Raw genomic sequence first — 23,954 nt, forward strand, 5'->3', positions numbered from 1 at the left:
CACTTAGCATTAGATATCAATCATGACTTGTATAACTCTAGGAGTACATGTTTTGATCAAGAAAAAGCCTACTTTTCTGAAGATGATATCTCTTACTGCTTTGGTTTCCCAGGGAAATAAATTTTATGGGTTCATACTGCCCGTCTCTTCATCCTTTCCCTCTGTTAAAATTTGAACTTCTTGTTACTTTTCAACTAAATTTAGCTGAGACACAGGTATCTCAAAGATAAACACATTGCCCCTGCATCAGATAATGTTACACCCCGAGCTCAGCAGGTACTTGTCTGACCTGCACAAGCCAATCTGGTTTGCAGACAACTTGAAAAGGGAAGAAAAAAAACCAAAACATTTCCATGCCACTGAGAGAAAAATTTGTATGAAGCGATGAACAGAATACCATGTTGAGAGACACAGTGCTTGGGGTCACACAGCACTAGACACAACCCAAAAGCCAGCCTTCTTTCCCAGTTCATATTGGGATCCGTTCATTCAGCAGAAACAGGGGTTAGATGTTGAGTTGCAAGATGTCCTGTAAGTGCTTTGTCCACTCAACAGCGTAGGGCTCTTCCTCATCATTCCATGTCCTCCTCTATCCCTGTACGGCACTACTCCATCCAAGTTTCACATGTAAATCTCTGACAAAAATTAACCCAATCAGCCAGAAAGCCGCACACCCCTTTGTACCCTAGACTGCTGAAAGATTTGGTTTCAAACTCTAGGCTACTACTACTTCAATCAAATGTAAACCTATTTTATATGCTACCAGTTGCCACTAGTAGGCATTGACACTCATAAACGGTATCCATATAAGATACAAGTTCACTGCTTGGTTTCCAGGGAAAATACCTGTAAAGGAACTGGGAAGTAATGCTTTACCCATCAAACCAGCATGCCTATGCCCAAATGCATCTACAGAACAGAAATATGAAGGGTTAACATGTCTTACTGCAGCATAGTGAAGAATCAGGTAAATAATGAATTTTTTTTCCTTATTCTGTTTGTGATTTACCTTAAGTTGCAACGTTGGATAGAGTTATGCAAATGTTTAACTATAGAGCAGCTCGCATTTGCTGAAAGGAAGGTGTATACAGAAAGGCATTCCACAGTTTGATCATGACAGAAATGCTCAAAAAATCTCTGTAAATAAAAGTGTGGCTAAAAGTACTGAAAAAACTGCTCATGTCATAAAGCAGTCTGAGTCACATCTATTCTTTTGAGGAAAAAATAATATTGATAGGTATTCAGTATGAATTAAAACAAGAAATCAAGTGGTCCAGTTTTGAGACCATATTTTTATCAATTTATATGTTCAGTTGCATCTTTAGAAGTGAAAGAAAAAAATTTTTAGAAATAAAATTTTTAAATAATAATAAAAAAAATATAAATAATCCAAAACCACTTCAAACACAAACAGATTTTTAAGATGCTCATCATGAAACAGGGATTATGGAAATTAATGACAATGCCAATTATTTATTCTTTCTTTTCATTATTTATTTTTATTCTGCATAAACAATCTTCTCAAAGGAAGAAGGAAAGTATCATTTAGCAAATACAAAAAAGAACAATTAATTTTAGATCTTGTTTTTACGCAGTAGAGTGGGTTGAATTTCATGCTTAATAATAATAATATTACCTCATAAATCTACAGAATCTTTCTTTGTGTAGGATTTATTTGCTGGAAGCTGAAGTTAAAGTGGTTATATGCAATGGTTCATTATGTGGTTTGAACTCTTAATAAGAAACTCAAAATGTATTAAAATGTTAGCAAGATGAGAAAGACAGTCCTACATTTTATTTCTTTCATGCCAACAGACAAATGAAAGGTATTATGAAAAGTTACTAATTTTAACAAAGTCTGGTAAAATCTGAGCAAAAGGTTGGCTTGGATTCCTGTTTACATTTGTGGAAATACGAAAGTAGAGGCACCCATATAAACATTCCTCTGCCGTTGGAAGTCTAACTTCTACCAGTTAGATGGTTTAGAGAGGGGGAATATCTACTGGAGACAAGCAAAATAGTCCAGACTGCAGACTAATTGCCGGGCTCCAGTCCTTTCTAGAGTTAATATAGGAGCATGTAAAAATGGTGAAGCGATAGCTTAGACTAGGAACATGGAGAGTGACTGTATGTTAAATGGTGAGGTTTTGAGAAAGAAGCATTTTTCAGCATTAAAGCGCTCATAAAATGTAAAGCAAAATGGTTTGAGAATATTTTTTTCTTAAATCTCAGCACCACTTAAAGAGGTTTCCAAACTGAAAACACAGTGAACAAAGGTGCTGCTGTGTCTCACAAGAGATGTATCCAGCTACAAATACTCTACATGAAGTTTCAGAAAAACAGTAAGGAAAAGTGGGCCTATTTACTCCCGTGAAAGTTATTGGTTTGCTGGGATAGTTACACCCTTGAGATTACAGCTAGCCTAATCAGTGATTGCCCTTATGATTCTGAATTTAACATTTATCTTCTGTTTTGCTTTTTTGTTTGTTTGTTTGTTTTTTTCTGGCAAGAATCAAACATATAAATACACATGTTTAAAAATTCAGTTATAGCAATAAAACTACAGCTTTTTTTTTTTCCAGACGTTCAGAAATTCTGAAATGTTTAGAGACGATTGATGAAGATGATGATGGAGTTCTGAAAGAAGGGAGCTCAGTTCCTGACTTTGTGACTGCATGCGCACACTGCATGTGCTATGACACATGGCACGTGCCAAGCAAAGCCCTGAGAGGGAGCTCTGCTGTCTGGGTGAAAAAGTAAAAGGCAGAAGTCCCATATGCCATGAAATGGCAGGGCAAGGATCTCTGGAGGTGGAAAGTACTGCTATTAGCAAAAGGGAATTTGCTTGGAGGACTCGGGATGGGAGATGTCCAATGGGAGGCATCATATGTAGCATGAAACAAGGGGTCAGTCAGGAGAGAAAGACGAAGAGGACAAGGGTAGATGTGTGTGTCAATGGCATGAAGAAGAGCACTGAAGCTGTGCGTGGCAGCGAGCTCACCAAAAGGTATCGCCTGTGACTACAGGAATGGCAGAAAGGATAACCCAACAAGAAGTGACAGGACAGTGGGGCTCAGTTCAAGATGAAGACACTTAAATGTAGTATTCTGTCTACATACAGGTGTTTACATTTGAACCAGATATCTGTGCCCTCTAACTGTCAAACTTGAGCTGACATTCACAGTCAATGAGGTTTAAAGGCAACTCAGCTCACCCGAAATAAACATCTACATTTTGCAGTCAAGTTGGTGGGTGTAGAGGAGATGGAAAGACAGATGACGAGATGAATGCTAGGTGAAATCAAAGCTTTATTTATAGCCTTAAGCCTACTTGTATTTGGAAACTAAGAGATAGGAGAAAGGAGGTTGACATAAAAAGAAATGGAGGGTTAAGAGTGATGGAGACTACTGATTGGGATGGGTTAGTAATGAAATAAGTGAAATTTGTATTAATGAAATAAGTGAAATTTGACATATCTAATCCCAGGAAATTTCAACAGCTGTTTAATCTCCAAATTGGATAAAGAAGTAAATGCTCACTTTTCTCCAGAATGGAAAGTTCCCTAAAGTGAATTAAAAAATTTGAAAAATTTAATTACTACGTTTCGTAACCAAAAATGAACTTTCTAAAGCCTGAGCTATTTCATGTCATTAAGGCTGAACTGCCTTTCAATATTAAACTACATTTTTTACTGCCTGATGGGACTTGTCATTCTTTTCCATATTCTCTCCCGAAGAACAGACTCTGTTCATAGACCATTCACACAATGTACTTGCAATCATGCAAATCCTGTGAGTCTGCTATGTAATATGAGTTTACAGAGAATGTAGGAACCAGGGAATCTAGCTCAGAGAAACAAAAGGGGCAGAAGTATAACTTCTGTTGTACTCTACAGATAAAGATTGGTTAACCGATTTTGATGTGGGGGAAAAAAAAAGAAAAAGAAAAGGAATAATTTAAAAGATGTATTCTAATTCAGAAAACCCAAATATTTAATTCATATTTTCAGGAAAGAAAATACAATTATTTCTAACAAAGTCAAGATTTTCTGGAAATCCATAAAAAATTCTAGCTCTTACTGAAGAATTGCCATCTATTTTACTTACTGCTATTATGAAACTCAGATATGCACTATACAAACAGAGAGTAAAAGGCAATTCTTGCTTCAAAGACCTGCCATCTAAGTAGATCTGACAGAGGAAAAGTCAAAGTAATTTGCTGAAACTCGCACAGAAGTTCCATGACAGAGCAGAAATAAATATCAGCTCTTAAAACCTCCTGACCTGCAAAGGGGTTCAGAGCAGTGGGTGTCATTACAGGAAAATAGAAAGAGTCAACAGCACGGAGGCAAGGAAAGCTTGACTTGGTAGAGCTTTTCAATCCTTTGGCAAAGGCATGTGAAAATTTTTCAAGAGGAGGTATGTGCTGGAAGGTTGGTTTGGATTTTGCAAAGAAAAATGAGCAAGCACTGGGATCTGCAGATACAGAAGCCAGAGAAAATGAAGAAATCTTATTTGGCAAAGGAGTATTGAAGAGCTGAAAGTGGAAGAGAGGAAGTGCCTGGAGTGGAGGGGGCCCTCAACATCACTAGCCCAGAACATCAGGACTCAAACACTGTACGCTGCTTGGACATTGTCTGGTGTGGAAACTGCATGCTGGTGGCAGAATGAAGAAGACTGATTTGGCAGGATTTGCACTGAAAGGAGAACACAAAAGTTGGGTTGTTCAGAATGAAAACCTGATAGCAGAATCTGATAGGTGATAAAGACATCATAATGTATCTCAGAGAATCAATGCAAGTTTCAGATGTGACAAAATGAATGTCAATGAAAAATACAAGTTATGCTGATAGCGATAAAGAAGCAAGGTAAGTATCATTTCCTATCTAAAATCTGATGTCTTTCTAAAATTTTGCATCTCCGATTAAAATGTACCAGAATAAATCATAAAGTGCAACAGAAAAAAAAATATTTGGCATTAAAAACCATCTACCAAGCCATAGCTGAAACACATGCGAAATTAATCCTCGATCTGACATTAAATCTAAAAAAAAATAAATTCCAGATCCCCATGTGCTGTAACAAAGTCCCTGGTGTTGGACCTCAATGACAAGGTACAGTCATTTGAAGGCATATTACTGATTTTTAAGAACATTTTCTTCTGCAAGTATTGGATTAAAAAAAAACCAAACCACACTTTTGAGCAACCGAAGAACCTTAGGAAAAGAGAGGATGTTGCAAGAACAATCTCTGTAAGAATAGAAAATCTCTCCCTAAAGTCTTTTATGCTTCAAGTACTTTGCATTAATGAGCTGAGCAACGCTTAAAAGAAGAACATGACCCAGCATACTATAGTAATTCAATAATCCAGCAGTCAAATAACTACAAAATAATGCTGTTTCTTGAATCCACCAATCCGAATTTTTTTCAGATACTTTGGTATTTTTTTTTTTAATATTTCAGTGCTTGCTGTGATTTCTGTATACAACAGCTAACAGGAAAAGAAAAAAAAAAAAAAAGCAACACATATTTATTCCAAGTAACTCTGTGATATGTTACTCCACAGATATCGGTGTATTTTTCTTCTGCTTTTTCCACTAGTATTCCTTAAGGAACAGGCAAAGACAAAGCTTCGTAGAAGTAATGTGAGATATTTAGAATGCAAAACTCCTGTGCCCTTGTTTTGTTTCAGCAACACACTTCTGTTGTATTCACTGTAGAATTTACTCCGGGAGCTAGTGTTGTCAGTACTAGAATAAGCATCACAAAGTCATTCAGACATGTAATTTCTGATGTCAGAAGAGAACGTCAGAATTACTGCCGAAATAAGGAAGGGATATTTGGAATACAGCAATCTTTCAAAATGTAGCCATTTACAAAAAACCCAGGAAAATTCTCTACCAAACCATTGACCCTGCATTTCATAGAGCCAGCAACTCCTCAGTGACCTCTTTATCAGCCCCAAACGGCACTGAGTTTTCTTTCGGTTAATAGTTTGTACATTAACCAGATGAATGTATTTTGGAAAATTTGAAATAAATCAGATACAGTACATGAAAAACTATTAATATATTTAAAGAATTTACAAATGCTTTGAGTTAATGCACATAGCATGCATGCATTTAATCCTCTGTATCTCACAATAATAAAATGAGTAGCAGTCTTTAGAAATCATTACTTAACTGGCTAATTGAACTGACACTGAACTATAAAACACTGGAAAAAACCCTCCTCAGAAAAAGATCTATTACAATGCCTTTTTACTTTGGCTATATTAAATCATTTTGATTCCTGAAACTTTACCAGAGAAAAAACCAGACGTTATACTGAATGCTTATAAGATACTTTGATATGATCTGTATTATTTCATATCTCTGAATCTGTCAACATAGTCGTCTCTCCTGCACAACTACAGCTCCTGTAAGCATCCTCAACAGTATTTAAGCTTTTAAATTTCAAACCATTAACAATGCAGTACCCCCCGAATCCAGCCTTGAACTCTGACAGACACTGATCTGTTTCCTCCCTCCCACACCCTGTTTTATCAGGCACTATTTTGTTTAAATTGGCTACTAAATAGCATAGCACTGTACCTTTAAAAACAAATCAAACAATATTCATATTCCCACGGTGCTGCTAGTTTCCCTTATGCATTGAATCGCCTGTAGATTAAAAGCTCAGAATCTGAAAAGGGATTCTGTTCTGCCGACCAAAGTTCTCTGTAGGAGATGAGGGAGAGGGTCAGTCCCAGAGTCACACACACAACAGGCAGAAAACACACTTGTGATCCTCAGCTTTGGATAGCATCAGAAAGGGGAATAAAAAGCAGAAACACATGGCACACTGAGAACTGGTATCACTTATGGCTTCTAACCAAAGCAGCAATTAAACACCTTTCATCATTCCCCCAAATGCCTGATTTTTGTAAGAACTGAGACACACACACACACACAAAGGCAAATCCCCTCTGAGCAGCAACGAAAACTTAATAACCTACCATTTTCTTTGCACTCTTCTGGAGGTTTAGCCTTTTTCGCAAGTCGTGGATCCAGCCATGATGTTGTCTTTGTGTTATGGCTGAAAAGAAAAGAGATCACTCTGAGCAGACACATACTGAAAGGAATCAAGTTTATTCCTTAAGAAAAAAGGGTTAGTCCAACAAAATTGCAATCGATACACTTAATTTGCTTACTGGTTCTAAGTAGCCCTGAAGGAGGTGTAAGAGTAATTGTGCAAGGCAGCTGTAAATTTGGCAACCTCAGCTCCCTGTCCTCAAAGCAGCTATTTTTATTAAAATCAACTAGAATGTTGCCAAGTTAACCTCATTGAAAATGCAGAACTCATCCAGAGCAAAAGGAATTTATTACAAATACAGTGTTCTCCCGTTGAATGAGTGCAGGCGACAGGATTCTGTACCATTCTCACAGTTTTCAGATAGAATTATTTTCATCTTAAACCTGTCCTTTTCATAAATACAGGTTTGTTATTTCTCACCAGCAGTACTGGCAAGGCATAGCAAAAGTGATGCAAATTACAGCATGCTCCTGCAAAGTCTACATTTCCGGACAGAGTGATTAATGACACTTTGTTTAACAAACCTTTATCTCTCCATATATAATCCTTCCATCGAGATAAAATAGATATGCACAAGCTGAATGAATCATGTGGCTCCTATCTATACTCTGAATAAATCTTTGAGGAATCAGCCATCAAATAGCGTTGAACTGGCACAAACTGTTTTCTGGGAGAATATTATGCCAGATGAATGGATACTTAGCACAGCTAATGAGACTTAAAACCAGATCTTTTCTACTTATACCTTTCCCATAAGCATTTGAATTTGGAGCCAAATATTTAACATATATTAAGAAAGGAAGACTATAAACCAGAAAAGGATGTGATCATTAGTCCTCTATTTTTTTGAGATGCCTTTCCTACAGTACCATCATTCAGAGACACTCCTAACCCATGTTTTATTTATCTGATACATCCTAGGAGGATGCTTGTTCCATACAGTACTGAATTTTTTAGTTTATTATTAATTTGCTGTGTCATTTTAAAGTGTACTTAAGACTTCTTCCATAAACATTAGTATAAAGTGTACAAAATAGGGGACCTGGCAAAAAAAAAATGGATTAGCATGCAATTAGTAGTTGATGAGTTACTGAATAACTGATACAGTCCATGTGGTCCAAACACCACTGTTTCCCCAGGGGAAAAATAAATGCACAGAGCCAGTGCCCTCTCCCACCTTGACTCCCTGTTGAGTCCATGGCAGAGAACTTTTTCTCTGCCTCGATTTCTCTCTCTCTCTAAAACTGGAGGGATGCTACCTACTTCTCAGCATTATTGTCACCATGCTAAAACTTCCTCCACGTTTTGGATGGGAGAAAAGGTAGATGAGAGTTATGTAAGCATAAACTGGCAACTGAAATGAAAATTGAGGCATTTAAATTCCTATTTTAAGCATGCCCTAGTCTAGAACACCATTCACGACAGGTGACGAGGATAAACAAAACCTTCCCTTACTTTTAGAGCAGAGCTGTATTTGCAGAGTATGAAGAATGATAAGCCAAAGGTACGGTAAATTTGAAATCATGCCAGCAGCCCCTGCTAGATTGCAAATGTAACTAAGATGCTTCTCTGAAGCTCTGCCTGCCTGTGGTCTCCTGTAGGATGTATTTTTATACTGCAGTCACAGCCTAACTGCAGCTTGTGCAGACATCGTTGAGGTAGCTTTAAATTAACTAGGGGAGATACTGGCAGCAATGCCACTGCAGCAGCACCCACCCCAGGGTGGGCTCGTCACCCCAGCACCTGCCCAGCTACTTGGGTGCAGCCAACAGCACATGCTGAGCTCCACGCCACCACGGGTGCCCCCTTAGCAGTGCCAGAGCTCAGCGTGAGCTTGGACATACCTGTGTAAGCTTGCAGTCGCATCTCTGGAGCGTGGGCATGTCTGAACGACTGCCACCCTCTCCCAGCTACTAATTCCGAATGATTTTAGGGACCTCCACTGGTTGTAGGGGACTAAGTCAGATTCACAGATAGTTTCCTATGGCTTTAAAAGAGTAATATCTATGACTACTAGTAGTAATGTTTGCTGTGGTATAAAGCAGATCTCAAAGCACTTTACAAAGGAAATAAAAATCAACACCCCTGATTTCAAGGTGGGAAAATGGAGTCACAGAGTCCAGTGACTGCCCACAGCCACCAAACAAACCAGTGGTGGTTGGTACTGGACTCCACGCAACAGGACAGACCAATGCACCAGCTCTAAAAACATCCCTATGGCATTTCTGGAATAGACCCGAGAAACAAGTTTTCAGGCATCTGTAAAGACAGGTGCCAAGCTGAAAATAAGCCCAATTCAGTATTAGTGTTTTAAAAATGTGAATTAGTTGAATTACAGCCTCCAAGGCTTTTGTTGAAACATAACAACAACAACCAAACTGTTATGCTTCCCTTCAGCATAAATGTGGCTTCCATAAACCCAGAAGGACTGATATCTTCCAGTTTTGTGCACTGTGGCCATTCTAAACAAAACCACAAATTAAAAAATAAACAGCTCCTCCAAAAGAAGAGTGATCCTTCAGTCTGCAGCCAAATTTCAGGGAATTAAGATGGTATCTCATCTAGATCAGCTCTTACAACATTCAGTCTCCTCTTCCAGCTACTGTCTCTCAAATCCGTTCATCTACTTAGTAAAAGCAAGACTCATCTACAAGGACTTTATAACAAATGACTGAAGGATCAAAGTACCTTTTGAAAATCATCCCTCTCCTCCTTACCCATCTCCACACCTTCTCCCTTGCCTTGCCTCCCCACCTTATCTTCTGTACTAAACACGCACGTTACCTCTTGCAATGGGACTTTAAATGCTTCTAGACAGGTGCTCCAGTGGGTAAAAAAATCTTTTCCTGCTCTGCAGACAGATCCTACTTGAAAGAAGGCATCATCAACCCCAGCTGCCTTCTAACAAACACCACTGCAGTACCATCAACGTCCTCTTCAGCGGTACATAGTGCTGGCTGCTTGGACCATCTTAGCAACCAGGTACACAGCACACACACACTCCTGCAAGGAGGACAGACATGACTACGTTTGTGCTGCCCTCAATAAAAGAGGGGAAACAAGTAGCCATGGATTACAGCATAGTCTGTTTTATGCACGTCTACTGCTGTCCTGCACAGGAGGTTTATTTGGCAGGGTACTCATCTAGACTCCCTCAGGCCAGCTTTCAAGTTGTGGGTTTTGGAACGATGCTACTTCTGCCATAGTGGATGCAATGCTAGCAGTATCGGCGCTGTTCAGAGTAACTTGTCTTCCAGCAAGGACTAGAACTGGAGTCAGCCAACCGCAGAAACAATAGAGAAGCAGCTTATTCCACACACAGGTAGGACACTTTGGGAACGAGAGGAAGAACCAAAGCCCAGTGATGATGGCATGCTGAATGTCCCAAGGCAGGCTGCAGGGACATCTCGGGAAAGATGCCACATCCCCTGTGTCCCAGGGCTCTACCTATTCCCCCGTAAGCTCTCCAATGGACTAGAATCTGTAAAAGCTAAAGGGAAACAGTATTTCTCTCCTAAACAGTTTTTAATATAATTTGAAAGAAGCCTTGATAGGAAAGCTTTAATTATAGGAAAGAAGACAGAAGGAACAGTAAAATGGCCAAATTAACACCAATGGCAAAAGTAACATCAACACATATCTGCTGCATGAGCTGTGCACGTTAACACTTTTTGAGGACTAAAAACCTTGTAAAATGTACTGTGTATAACCTGCCTGCTTACAAGTACACTAATCACATGCGTCCATTTGGGAAGTCTTATAGACAGACCAGAAGGAAAAGGGGCTGGGGACTTACAGATTAGTTATGAATGAATTGCAGATGAATAGCTGTGGCAGTTGTGGAATAAATGCACAAACAGGGAGTTGGAGCAGTTGTCACTGACTGAATGAGAGTGAAGTGATGCAACAAAAGCATCCTGTGAGAAATACAGCTGTGGCTCCACCAGCATTTTCCACTGGCCACTGCTTCTTCATTACTCAGCAATAACTGTACCTCATCATTAAACTGCAGGTTTAGAAAGTCCATCCTTACACAATTTCAACGACCTTTATTACTAGCTAGGATGATTGAGCTAAGAGACAAGTCGTGGCAAATCAACTATGCATGTCTTAGAAACTGTCTTAAAATCAAGAGCAACTTCTTAATTTTAGAAACTTTGAAATCAGTCAACAAAGGTTCCCCTTGGTTTTGCTTCAAGCAGGTAGAGTGTGGGAATAGCACAACATTTTAAAATTCACCAAATTTGTTACCTCTGCTATATAAAATCTAAACTGCTTATAGGCCTGAAGTGTATTGCAAATTTTAAAAATAATTTTTAAAAAGTCACTCAGTTAAGCAGTGGAGCTTAATATTGTAGCCAAAAGTCAATATAATAATTACTGCTGAGCTAACTTAAATACTCCCTTTTTGCCAAGTATTTTGACCCGGCAGAAATAGTTTATTATACTCAGAGTCCTCTGCTATCAGTTATTGACAATTTTAAACATACGTGGAAAAAATATTCTTCAGCTGGTTTAAACAGAGTGAAAGAAAGCTCAGAATACTTCCCAGAAGCCCTGACTCAACCTCCTGCTCTTCTACAGATTTTCTTTGTAGGCCTGCTTTTAGGACTTCAGAGACTGTTTATGCCCCAGTTCCCTGTTACCACCACTAGAGCTAGATACCAGCATCAGAGCCACTCCAGGAATCTCACCGGATACTCCTCCACACTTTTAGAAGTAAAAAGTGTTAGGAACGTGGCTTTTCTTATTTAACAAGGTACTATCTTTTTATTATAATTATTTTTTAGTGTATTATTTTAATTAAGATGAGTCGAATGGATTTGTGTTAGCAATCTGTCAGTTTAAAGCACTTTGACAGGTAAAGTTTTTGTACTGACAAAGCCCTCAGACGATCTCTTGAAACATTTTTTAAGAGAATATAGAAAGTAGTTACTGACAGTTATAGCCTTAATGCCTTTTGAAAACACTGCAAACCTATTCTAAACTGTGACTCTCGCAAGGCAGGAAATTTGTACATTACTGTGAAAGGCATTTCAGAATGGGTATTTACCAATGTGCTGCTTCAGTGTATTTGGGGACAGCACATATGGGCCTGTTTGGGTTTTTATTGTGAATCCATTAGATTCAAGATGGTCCTCAATATAACAGCTTGAGCAAAAGGGAGTATACGAGACAGAGAAAACCAAAGTGCACTGTAGACTTGCAAATGCTTACTCCTCCCTTCTTTTTGTGTGCCTGAGACGTGTAGATCTGCACAGCTTTTCAGCTAGCAGAATAATGCTTTTCAAGTAATTTGCGTGTAGGGGGACAGTGACAGGAAAACAGAGCATTAAACCAGCGGTTTTGCAATTCATCCTTTGTGGGGTGCTGCCCAAACTTCTTGCACACACGTAGGACAGACACAAAAGGGAGTCGCTCTCCAGCCATGGTTTGAATGGCAGCAGCTGTGACAGCTAGCTTGCACTGCATTTCGTGCTGTCAGTCTGTTAGATGTGCTCAGAGTATGTACGTGGTCCTTAACAGACGACAGGCTCGGGGGTGCCCATCCTATGAACTGCAGATGGCCTTGGGCAGCAGATAAGCAAGGCAGTGGTGGTGCCTTGCAGGAGGCAGGAGCGTAAGATGCTTATGTAAGATTTTTAAAAAAATACATAAACGCCTAAAGTCTCCTATGGTAATTTCTGCCGTTTAAGTCATTTTCTTAGACTTAGGCAGTTAATTTCTGACAAGAATGGGCTTCATCTCATATGACTTCAGCCACCTAGAAATTACACAGCTAATTGTGTAGGATTCCTCTCTATTGAAGGGAGAGGCACCTATACAGAAAAATTGATCTTTCCTATCTTCCAGTTGGTCTGGGGACCTAACCATATGCTCTTAGTGACACACTAGGCTCTACAGCATCTCCCAAAGGCCTATGGCTCCCACTCCAGAAGGGCGCTGGTTTTCACAGGTTCTGTGCCATGTTCACGGAGATGTGTTGGGCTATTAGTATGTGTCTACAGTAGTGCTTTGGCTCAGATCAGGAGGTCACTTTTCAAGTGAATCTCTCAGTTACCTTCTTTTACACACTGAGCATTCTCCCAGCTTGTAAGCTGTTTTCACTTAAATTTAAACCTGATGGTACGCAGCAAGAGCCCACTTAATGCACTACAAGCTATTCACAGGCAGGCAGCCTACGGCCCCTGAAAAGACCTAGTGGCTGTGGATGCTGGGTCATCAGCACCAAGTGCTTCACTCTGCAGTCTACTGATATTGCTGATTTAGATATGGACATGGATTGGATCAGAAGGAATTCAGACTGGTTTTAACTCAGTCTTGTGGACTGAGCTCAGGGGTTCAGGGGTGGAGAGAATTAGAATTAAGTGCACTCCTAGAGATCAGCTTCTTAGAGATAAACTTTCTTTTTAGTTTCATCTGAAAGGAATCCAGTTCATGCACTCTGAAATGTGAACCAAATCACAGTGTGGTGCATGGAGGCAACCAGAAAACTTGCCTCAAAAGTGTTCTTCTGACACAAATTATATGCTACTGCAGACGCACCTTTGGATATCTGAGGGCACCTTTACTGGTAGAAGCACCTACATTTAGGCAAATTAATTCTGCCCTTATCTTTGGACAGGAAGAATCAGCCTCTGGAGGTAATTATCTCTCTCCATTGACCACAGAAGGAGTCTTGGCAACTGGTTTATACTGGATACCTAATGCTACATGGCAAACCAGGTGAGCTGAAGGAGAAAAATTACAAACCCATTGCAAATATCAGAGGAAAGGTTTTGGAAGAGCAAGCCTGCAGAGCAGAGCAGCAGAGACCTTTGGGGGAAAGACAAGAAATAAGAAGGTGAGGAAAGACAACAGGATTTGAGCTGGCAGTTTGACCTGGATGTCAGCATAGATAAAACCAGCAAGTGAGAGCAAGGGACAATACACCACTAGTACAGACTGAGAATGTCTTTATAACACCAAAAGACAAGAGATGAAAGAAATTCAGCATTCCCCAAATTCTTTCAAGTTCTGCCATCTCCCCATTCCTAATTATTTTGTCATGAGGGAAGGAAGCTGTCTCAGGAGAAAGAAACCAAGAGAGATCTTTTCTGTTGCCTGTCCCGCTGTATGTCATGTTGAAGTCCAAAGAGCATTAGAGATCTGATCAGTGTTATGCTGAACAAAACTAATGAAGTCAGTACAACACGTAACCAAGGAAAAAGAATTACAGAAATCTATGATCATATAAGAGACCTGATGATTTAGAACTGTCCACACAATAAAGTCATACTGACACAAAATGGCTTGTTTCCCAAAGATGAAGAATCACATCAGAAGTGAATATTAAAACAGCATATGAAAAAAATTCCTTCATCTTAATTACTATTTAATTAAAGTAGCAGACAACTTCTCTTTAATGTCTTTGTTGGCAACATGGGCAGTGGAATTGAGTGCACCCTTATCACAGCGCTCTCCAAACTAGCCAGCTGCAACAAGGTCTTTTACCATCACATACCAGCATACTCTTCACGCCAGTCCCTCTGCTGCCTTCTCCTTGTCTCTCCTCATCCAGGGCACGCTCTCTCTTCCTCGGCTGCTCTCTCTTCATTAGCTTTCAACCACTTAACAGAACCAGCCACAGCTGCACCTTATCTACATTGGCCAACCCACCACCCCTGAAGCCAGCCCACATCTGTATGTTATCAATATTAATTAACCTGCCTTTATTTCTCTACACACCCTGAGCAAGGCTGCTGATGACACCAAGCTGTGTGGTGCAGCTCCCATGCTGGAGGGAAGGGATGCTATCCAGAAGGACCTTGACAGGCTTGAGAAGTAGGCCTACCTGAACCTCATGAAACCCCATAAGGCCAAGTGCAAGGTCCAGCACCTGGGTAGGGGCAATCCCAAGCACAAATACAGGCTGGGCAGAGAATGGACTCAGATTAGCTCTGAGGAGAAGGACTTGGGAGTGTTCATTGACAAGAACCTCAACATGAGCTGGCAATGTGTGCTCGCAGTCCAGAAAGCCAACTGTACCCTGAGCTGCATCACAAGAAGCATGGCCACCAGGTCAAGGGAGGTGGTTCTGCCCTTCTGCTCCACCCGTGTGAGAGCCCACCTGTGTTCAGCTCTGGGCTCCCCAAAATAAGAAGAGCATGGACATATTGGAGTGAGTCCAGAGGAGGGTCACAAAGATGATCAGAGGCCTGGAGCACCTCCCCTATGAGAGAGTTGGGGTTGTTCAGCCTGGAGGAGAGAAGGCTCCAGGGAGACCTTATAGCAGCCTTCAGTACCTAAAGGGGCCAACAGCAGAGCTGGAGAGGGACTTTTTAAAAGGGCCTGTAGTGATAGGACAAGGGGGAATGGCTTTAATCTAAGAGAGGGTAGAATCAGACTAGATCTAAGGAAGAAATTTTTACGGTGAGGGTGGTGAGGCACTGGCACAGGTTGCCCAGAGAAACTGTGGATGCTCCATCCCTGGCAGTGTTCCAGGCCAGGCTGGATGGGACTTTGAGCAACCTGGTCTAGTCCCTGCCCATGGCTGGGGGGGTGGAACTAGATGAGCTTTAAGGTCCCTTCCAACCCAAACCATTCTATGATTCTATGAAATAACCATACAGCCAAAATGTGGTGAATTTCAGTATTATACAGTGATACACTAATGATGTAACATGCAGAAGTGCCAAGCTGGCTTATAAGAGATCAGGTAATTCCTGCAGAATATGGAAGCGATCTTGAGTGGGTAGGAGGGTGTACTTCCACCTCAGTACTTTTAGTATCTTCTAGTACAAAAGATAAAGTTATCAAATGTAATGGTGTAGCCAGGCTTAACTCATGTATCCTGTTTTCTCGTGGTGAACTGATGTAGCAACCAAGAACAGCTATCATGATTCTTCAGGTAAGCAAGATGTTAGGGTAAACACATTATCCCTGCAAACAAAAGACTTTCCTACATTAAAAACTACTAAGGAGAAACACTGATCCTATCGAAGGCTGTAGCAATATTCTCTAGAAACAAACTAGGTCAGAATTTTACTTTTCTAATTTGTAGCTGCACTTCTTTTCAGGTAACACGTGAAATAGTACCAGCTGTATTTGAAAACTTAGTGGCTGTTTTTTTACTGTGAAGAGTCCTTTGCAGAGGCCTATTTTATAGCTGTTTTGTAGTCTTTTATGGTCCTCATAAAAAAAGCAGCTTTAACAACTAGAAAAGTTATTACAACAGGTCCAAAAAAGCAAAGCTGACTATGCTGCTTGGAGAAGCAGGTGTTGAAGTACAAAGAGACTGAATGTTTGTGAGATGTACTGGAAAGTGGTTCGTTAAACCCCATGTGGCCAAATTCTCCTAAAAATCATCACCACAAGTCAAAGAAGATGATAATTTAAAGATGTGTTACAGAGGTTTCAGTTTATTCTAGACTCTTCTCCACTAACAAAACAATTATTAATATAGTATAAGCAAAGAAAACCATATATGCTTTTGAACATATAAATAGCTTTAGTTATGGGCTCGATAATATCCTTGAGACTACTCGTTAAGGCTTAGTTGTAGCTCAGCTTAATGAACTGCAGATCTTCCTGGTTTAATGTCTTAATCTCCTGCACCCCTTCCAGAGAGCTCTGCTGCCTATAGGTGGAGAAAGGGCGGGAGAGAGAGGCAAAATCAATTCTGACTTTTATAAATAAGTATCACAATGTGTAACCGACTCTACAGAACACTCTGTAATGTAATTGTGCATGTGATGGAGTTGGAGAGTTGGGTGAGGGCCACATTTAAGGCTGACTGCACACGATAGCAGATGCACTGAGAATCTTGGTCCTTTTGTATTCCCTTCAACACTCTACTGGACCAACACAGCAAACATCGATTGCTTGGGATCCAACACAGCCAACGTATGGGGTTTGAAAGCAGTTGGCAAGGTGAGGTCTGAAGGCTATGGGGAATTGCAGCCTTTCCTTAGCCCTGTGAAAGGGAAAAACTAAAAATCAGTGATGCCTACAATTTATTTAAGCACGCTGAAATAGGTCACACTCGTCAGCTGTATTTAAAGTAGGAAAGAAGGAGCAGAACTGGAGGTTTTTTGGTGGTATTTCAATTTATATACGCTGTTTTAATTATTGCATGTTCTCATTAGCATATGTTCTCAATGAAAGCAAATGTATGAGATGGACTCCTGTCTGTGTGGTGTGTGCCTGTATTTGAAAATTCAGAGTCATATGTAAGGGAGACTGGAGACAGCCCAAGAAATGGACTTAAGTAGCTTTTCCTGGAAAACAGTGGTAAGCATTATGCAGTAAGAAGGGATGCTCTTCCTGTTCTGTCTATGAATGCTAATATAGGTAAATATAAGGTCATGCACCTATGTAAAAAAGGGAAAGAAAGGAAGAAGCAGACCAAGCCACGCTCTAAAATACAACCAACACCTGAATCATCTAGTGAATCTAGTATATTTATTTTTTTTCATTTTAGTCCTTGAGGCAGAGGAAATTCCTTCCACTGTGCTTTACAAAATGCTCACTGGGCCATTAATGATGAGCAAATAAATAATACTGTCTACAGACAGTTATCTTTCTTCTTACGAAGTCACTCCCTCTCTCACTGTAAATCCGCCACGTTACTTCTGATGGCAGTTTCGATAACTGAGCTTAGATACAAATTTTAGAGGTTAGTTTGAGGTGAACAAATTAAAATGCGATGATGAAATCTAAGACCTTTGGGTATACCTGGGACAACCTGGAACTTGAGATCACTTGCTGCTTGGAGTCCTTAGGGTTTAAAGGCGCAATTCATATGAGCCTCAAATAAAGCAATAAAAGATGTTGCCTAGTATGACTTTTTTCCCACCCATTGTGATGTACATTTTAAAAATGTTTGGTTTTCATCTATTATTTAATAATCTAGTACAATCTTTACTACTGTTCGGGGAGATGTTGTTAGACAAATAGGTTTTTGTTGTCTTTTTATCTTTCCGTTTTTTGTGAAAGCAAATGGAGTCTCTTCATGCCATTAACCAAAGTGACTTGTAAACAAAGAGGCAATTTAACAGCATCCCCACAGCATTACATTCCTACTTAACCCTGTGAAGACTCTGCAATGTGAAAACTCAAACGATCAAAGAGTTGTTCCTTTGCTAGATTCTAGTAAATAATCTGGTATTTTTACAGATGTGTAATTGCACTTTTTTGCAATTACATTATTCAAGAATATAATCCCAAAGGCAAGGAGCCCTTACAACAGTCTGTCTATCCAGTCTGCACCTCTGATTGATTTCTCTGCTTTACATAACATTCATTTAGTGGAAGTGAATGATGAGCATTGTCAGAACTGCAGTGTAAACCAGAGCATTTCCAGGAAAGGAAGTAAGCTGTAACATCAAAGGGATTTGTGGAGTGGAATGGTTGCTCTGCAGAGCGGCAGGGCTATTTGCATTCACTGTATTTATTACAAAATAGACATTTATTTTCTATTAAATTGCCTGTTGCAGTATTTACCCATGTCACAGTTTCGTGTGTTAGTGGCCTACCCATCATCCTGTCCCCCACCCCCGAAACATATCACAGGTTTTTGTTAGAAGTGATATAAAAGTGCCACATAATTCAGTCTGCTCTCTGTCAGAGCATTAAATATGTGCAGAAAAATTATATTTGGAAGTGAGGTAAAAGGGAAACAAGGGCTTGATCTAGCCTGGAAGTTATTGTAGTTTTTCTCTGCTTGCTTGGGCTAAGTTACTATAATTACTCTTTTTCTACAATGAATATATTTTTGCTCTTTTCAGCAAAGACACTTTTGTTTTCATACTTACTGCTCTTTTCAGCATTGTATGTACCAAAAGCTATGGTTGATCATACCAGTGTTCATGACAAATCACGCGCACAAACTTTATTCTTATAATTTGTTTACATTTCATGTGATAGTAATAAATATTGCATAGAATAAGGGACTTAAAGTAGGAGTGACACCTTCAGATGTTATTTTTACCTACTAATAATTCAAATAATGGCTAACACTCCAAATTGAGGCAGTTCCTTCAAGAAAACATAAATGCCACTGCTGCCTCTGCAGGAATGTTCTGCTCATGGAGGTTTCTGGGTTTTTTTGTGGAACATGATGTTGTAAACTCACTGATTTGCTGTGCTCTTATTCCGGTAATGTGTATTAATGACAGCATGCAGAGATGAAAGAACTTTTATATCCATTTGGTCAATGAGTGGGCTAATTAGCAACACGTATGTACAGTCTACCAAGAGGAAAAGATTTCTACACATAATAAATTCTCCTTATTGTCCACTCATTTGTTTTATTATTTCTAAATATAGCATACCCTCCACCTACTGTTTACTAGCTAGTTTTTAGCCTTCCTATCTTTCTTCCCTTAAACTGGCAAAAAGTCCAAACCTCTCCACCCCTGTCCACAAAAGGAAGAACCCAGCGACTGTACCACATTCCTGAAAGCACCAGAACAGCAGAAAAATCATGCTTTCAGCAGAAGAAACAACAGCTTTAATTGCTTTCATTGAAGTGTTAAGCAGTGCAGTTACCTATCTTGAAAAAGAGCATGCTTCCTCGTAAATCAGTGATGCAGGGATTGCCACCAGCTCTGGGGAGTCTTGACAGCCACAACATTCCTGCTGTTATAATGAGGAGTGCAATGCTCCCCTCCACCACACAAACCATTTCCCCGCCCAGTTAAATATGATACAGCTATTAGAAAGAGAAGAAATAAGACTCACTCAATAAAGTAGACTTCCCCCTTTTCTGTATAAGCCATTTCCCAGTTATCAGGCAGTGGGCCCAAGTCATCATTGTCTTCAGGTTTAGTCTGCTTTGTTACATCCATATCCTCCTTTGCCTCTTCAGGCTGTGTATATCCTGGTGCAGAACAAGGCTGGGTGGAAGACACCTCGCCTGAGACACCTGTACTCTTCTCTTCATGTTCACTTGATTCTGGAAGAGAAGAAAAAATACAGGCTTTGGATATCCAAGTTAATGTTGGAGAATTTACCAGGTGCAAGTCTCCAAGGGATACTCTATGAACTGCAAGTCTTGACATAAAAAGGAAAACTCTGTTTGGTTTACACAAGGGCCCCTCTGATGAAGCATTTTATCTGGAACACAATAAAATAAAGCAATAAAACCAAACTGAAACAAGAAACTAATAAAGAGCCAAAGAGTTCTGGCTCATTGTGTCCCAGGAATCCTTCCAGGCCAGCAGTATGCATCGAGCAGAAGGCAGCTTCACATCCAGCAGCACTACTTTCTTCTGCCTTAACTTTTCAAACTATATGCTATAAAGTAACTACCCTGCTGTTTTACTGCAGACAACAGATCTTTTTCAATTAAAAAAGTATATACACGGATTGCTTTACCTATATCCATACATCAAAGAAATCAATGTGACATCCATCAACTCATAGCAATGTATTAACTCTATAAGAATTGGTTGTTATTTCGTTACTCATTAAAATCTGTGGGAGGCTTAGTTTCCCACAGCCAATGCCAAATGCTTCCTATACCCAGTGTGGTTGTGTCTCACTGTGGCTAAGAACATATTCAGGAAGGATCCCTCCTTTCCCATGTCCTTTTCAGTACTTGATCTTTCATTTTTATTCATTTTACTTTCCACAAAGTCAGATATTAGAAAATGTGGTGTCCAACAGTATCTCTACCACCATCAGTTCCCACCGTCCAGTCTTTTAGCTAAGCAAGTGTGGTAGAACTTAGCGATACTTGGTAAAACATCCACTGAACACAAACATAACACAGAATCACAATGATACCTTAAAAAAATCAGCTAAATGGGGATCAGCTGTGCAACATTAGGATTCTAAGTGTGCCTTACCCACATTGTTGAATACTTATATCCAGGCTTAAGAGTCTACATGTTCACCTGCATGAATGACTGTGACAGAGCAGGGCTTCCTTGCACAGAACTATTGATAGTGGAGGAAACATAATCTTTTCTTGACTATTAATCGTAGTCAAAGTAGTCAAACACAGGACGGTTAAGAGAACTTGTCCTATTAAAGAAAGAGATTCCTTCATCCTTGGAGGTGAATAAATTTGTTTGACTGGTCTACTAGGTATGTAAGCTGTGCTTTATCATATGGTCTGCCTAGGAATTATTTCTTGAAAAAATGTGGCAGGAACCTGTTGCCCCAGTTGAAGAAGCTGTCATCCTTGGATTCTTTTTTCTGTTGCACTTAAACGAAGACCGATCTCATTGAAAAAGTAGACAGACCTCTACTTTTGTCCAGATGAACTGCAACTAAAATAAATGCATGATTTTAATGTATTGACTGAATCTCAACTATGATGGGATCCTAGTCAGATAGCTGAGATGACCCTACATATTAAGTTAGGTAAACCAAATTCAGTCCTGCTTAGGCTAGTTGCTCTGTTTCTAGACAGTTAAAATGGGGCGAGATGAATCTGAGACCTAGTAAGCATGGCTTTACATTAAGTTATGTGAAGGCTAATGACATAAGCTCCCCAACAGACATAAATCATAGGGACACAGACAATGAATATCAGAGAAGAACTGAGAACAAACTGTTAACTTGTACACCAGTATTTAATCAAAACGATACATATTTGGTGTAACAGAGACTAGACTGAGACTACTATAGCTTGTTCATAAACATATGTAAGGAATGAAGGAAGTTGTATGGTTTTGATTCATCAAAAATGTATGTATGCTTGCTCTGAGTAATATTATATGGACTATATTGAAACCTGTGGATAATTATATAAAAAAGAAAGAGTAAAATACGTTTTTAAAACAAGTCAACCATGTAGTTTACAATGAAGTTCAAGAAGATGACAATTTCTCTCATGAACTAACAGTACATCCAGAGCATGGAACTGTGCAGATACTTTTGTGAAACATGTAGGAGTGGAAGACAGCTTGGGTGAAACAATCTGATCTGTAGTGCTCGGGACAGTAAAAAAGAAGAGCAACAAAAAATTAACAATGGTCTTAAAATACCCAGTTTTTAGTAGACTCACAGAATTAAAACATTTGATGCTATGGCAAGCCATAGTAATGGAAAAGGAGTTCAGGAGAACTGGTAAAGATTAAATAAAAAATACTAAGGATACAAGCATGAATTATTCTAATGAAAAACCAAAATAGTAAGTATATATAATCAGAGATCATTTTGACTAAGCCATGATTTTTCAACAGTCTGCTACTTGAGATAGAATTGTACAAAAGGTGAAAACTAGATTAAATTGTTAAGGTTGAAGACAGAAAAAGCAACATAGGCATCTAATAGCAAAGCACAACAGTCAGTCTAGAAAATGGGATACAGTCAGGGATATTAGAGGTGACAAGAAAACTTTCTGTAAGTGCATTAAGAAGACCAAAAGCAGAGTCATTCTAGTACGTGGGAAGGAAGGAAAGCTAATACTGTATGACACACAAAACCCCCAGCACTATTTTTCCCTCAGTCACTACTGCAAAAAGATTACCTGTGATTAAATGACTAACGTAATCAATGTCAGCAGTAGGGCTCAAGAACATGGACTAGAGTGGGCAGAGAACAGGTCAGGTAAAACTTAGATGAAGCTGCCATTCTTAGTTGGCAGAGCCTGATGGAATGAAACCTAGGCTGCGGAGGGAACCACTAAAGCAGTCTCATGGCTAGTAATGGCTACACCACTGAGACTTCATGAAGAAAAGAAACTTAGAAAGGAGACAAAGTCCTGGTTTCAGCAAAGTATCTACGATTTAGGCTTTTACACAGCTTTATATTCCTAATTTCTGACCACCTAAATTCCTGATGAAATAATTTGCTTAATTAGGCCAATATGTCTTCTTGTAAAAAAGGAGGAAGACCCATGAAACTGTAACTGCACATCTTTCTGGTTTGAATTCCTCAAAGTACGTTGGGATCAGCAATCAAACCACCTACATGTAAGCTCTTCAAAGGTGATAAATAATTGTCAAGATTTTTCAGGAAGAAATTGTGCCAAACTAATCTTATTTCTTTTCATGACAGAGTAACAGGTGCTGCTCCTTAGGGAGAAATGGTAGACATAGCTTTCATGATCTTATAAAAAGACTTTTGACACTGACACATGTAAAAAAAAAGAAAAAGATTGGTCTTGAACAGGGTGATGGTCTATAGGTCTACAGCCATATGCTACATCTCAATTCATACTTTAACAACATTGTATTATACTAATTTTATGCTATTTGGAAGTATGAATCTGTCTGTGGGAAGAAACTAGTTAGCAAGAGACTCAGACACAAGTTTTGCTTGGTTGTAACCCACAGCAGAGCAGCAGGGTGCCTCCTGTCTACCAGTCGTAAATCCCTCTCCCCTGCCTTGCCTTTCCAAAATATGTGGTGCTTGTCTGGCGCAAAATGCCACAATCAGCTGTAAAAATACATGGGGGGGGGGGGGGGGGGGGGGTGGCGGGGGGGGCAAATGCCTCGGCAGAATTTCTACTGACAATACAATGGAGGTATGGGGATGTGTGACGGATGTCTAGCCACTATCTTCAGTCAGTAATGATACTATGGCAAAGAGAAACAAGCATCATAATCGGCAGGAAAAGTAAGCATGTGCAATACAGGTCCTTCCACCTTCAGCTACAGTAAGGTTTAATTAGGAGTATTGTGCCCAGTTTCAAAAATTTCACGTCAAGGAAAATGGGAAAGAGTCCAGAGGACAGAAAACAAGAGGAAGAAGAAAAAAAGAAAAAAAGGAAAAAAAAAAAAAAAAAAGGAACAGGAAAAGATTGGAAGTATGGCAAGACTGAAAAACAGGTGTGTCTAGTCTTGAGGAGAAAAAAACTGATGGATGGGGGAAGCATTTTAAAATATGTAAGTTTCCTGCAAAGCAGAGAGAATAATATGTTCTCCACTTCCCCTGAGAATAGGG

The 23,954-nt window shown here is 39.6% G+C and overlaps 1 protein-coding gene across 12 annotated transcripts in view; it reads right to left on the reverse strand.

Moving 5' to 3' along the window:
• Positions 1-23,954, reverse strand: part of MAGI2 (membrane associated guanylate kinase, WW and PDZ domain containing 2) — a 755,758-nt gene that overhangs the window by 228,343 nt on the left and 503,461 nt on the right. For all 12 annotated transcript variants that reach the window (XM_027795434.2, XM_027795431.2, XM_027795430.2 and 9 more), the window contains 2 exons: positions 19,797-20,010; positions 6,997-7,076 (listed from right to left, as the gene is read on the reverse strand). In XM_027795434.2, the coding sequence (XP_027651235.1) occupies positions 6,997-7,076; positions 19,797-20,010 (294 nt within the window). The remainder of the gene's footprint in view (positions 1-6,996; positions 7,077-19,796; positions 20,011-23,954) is intronic.

Source organism: Falco peregrinus, chromosome 6, assembly GCF_023634155.1.
Source record: "Falco peregrinus isolate bFalPer1 chromosome 6, bFalPer1.pri, whole genome shotgun sequence".
NCBI lineage: Eukaryota > Metazoa > Chordata > Aves > Falconiformes > Falconidae > Falco > Falco peregrinus.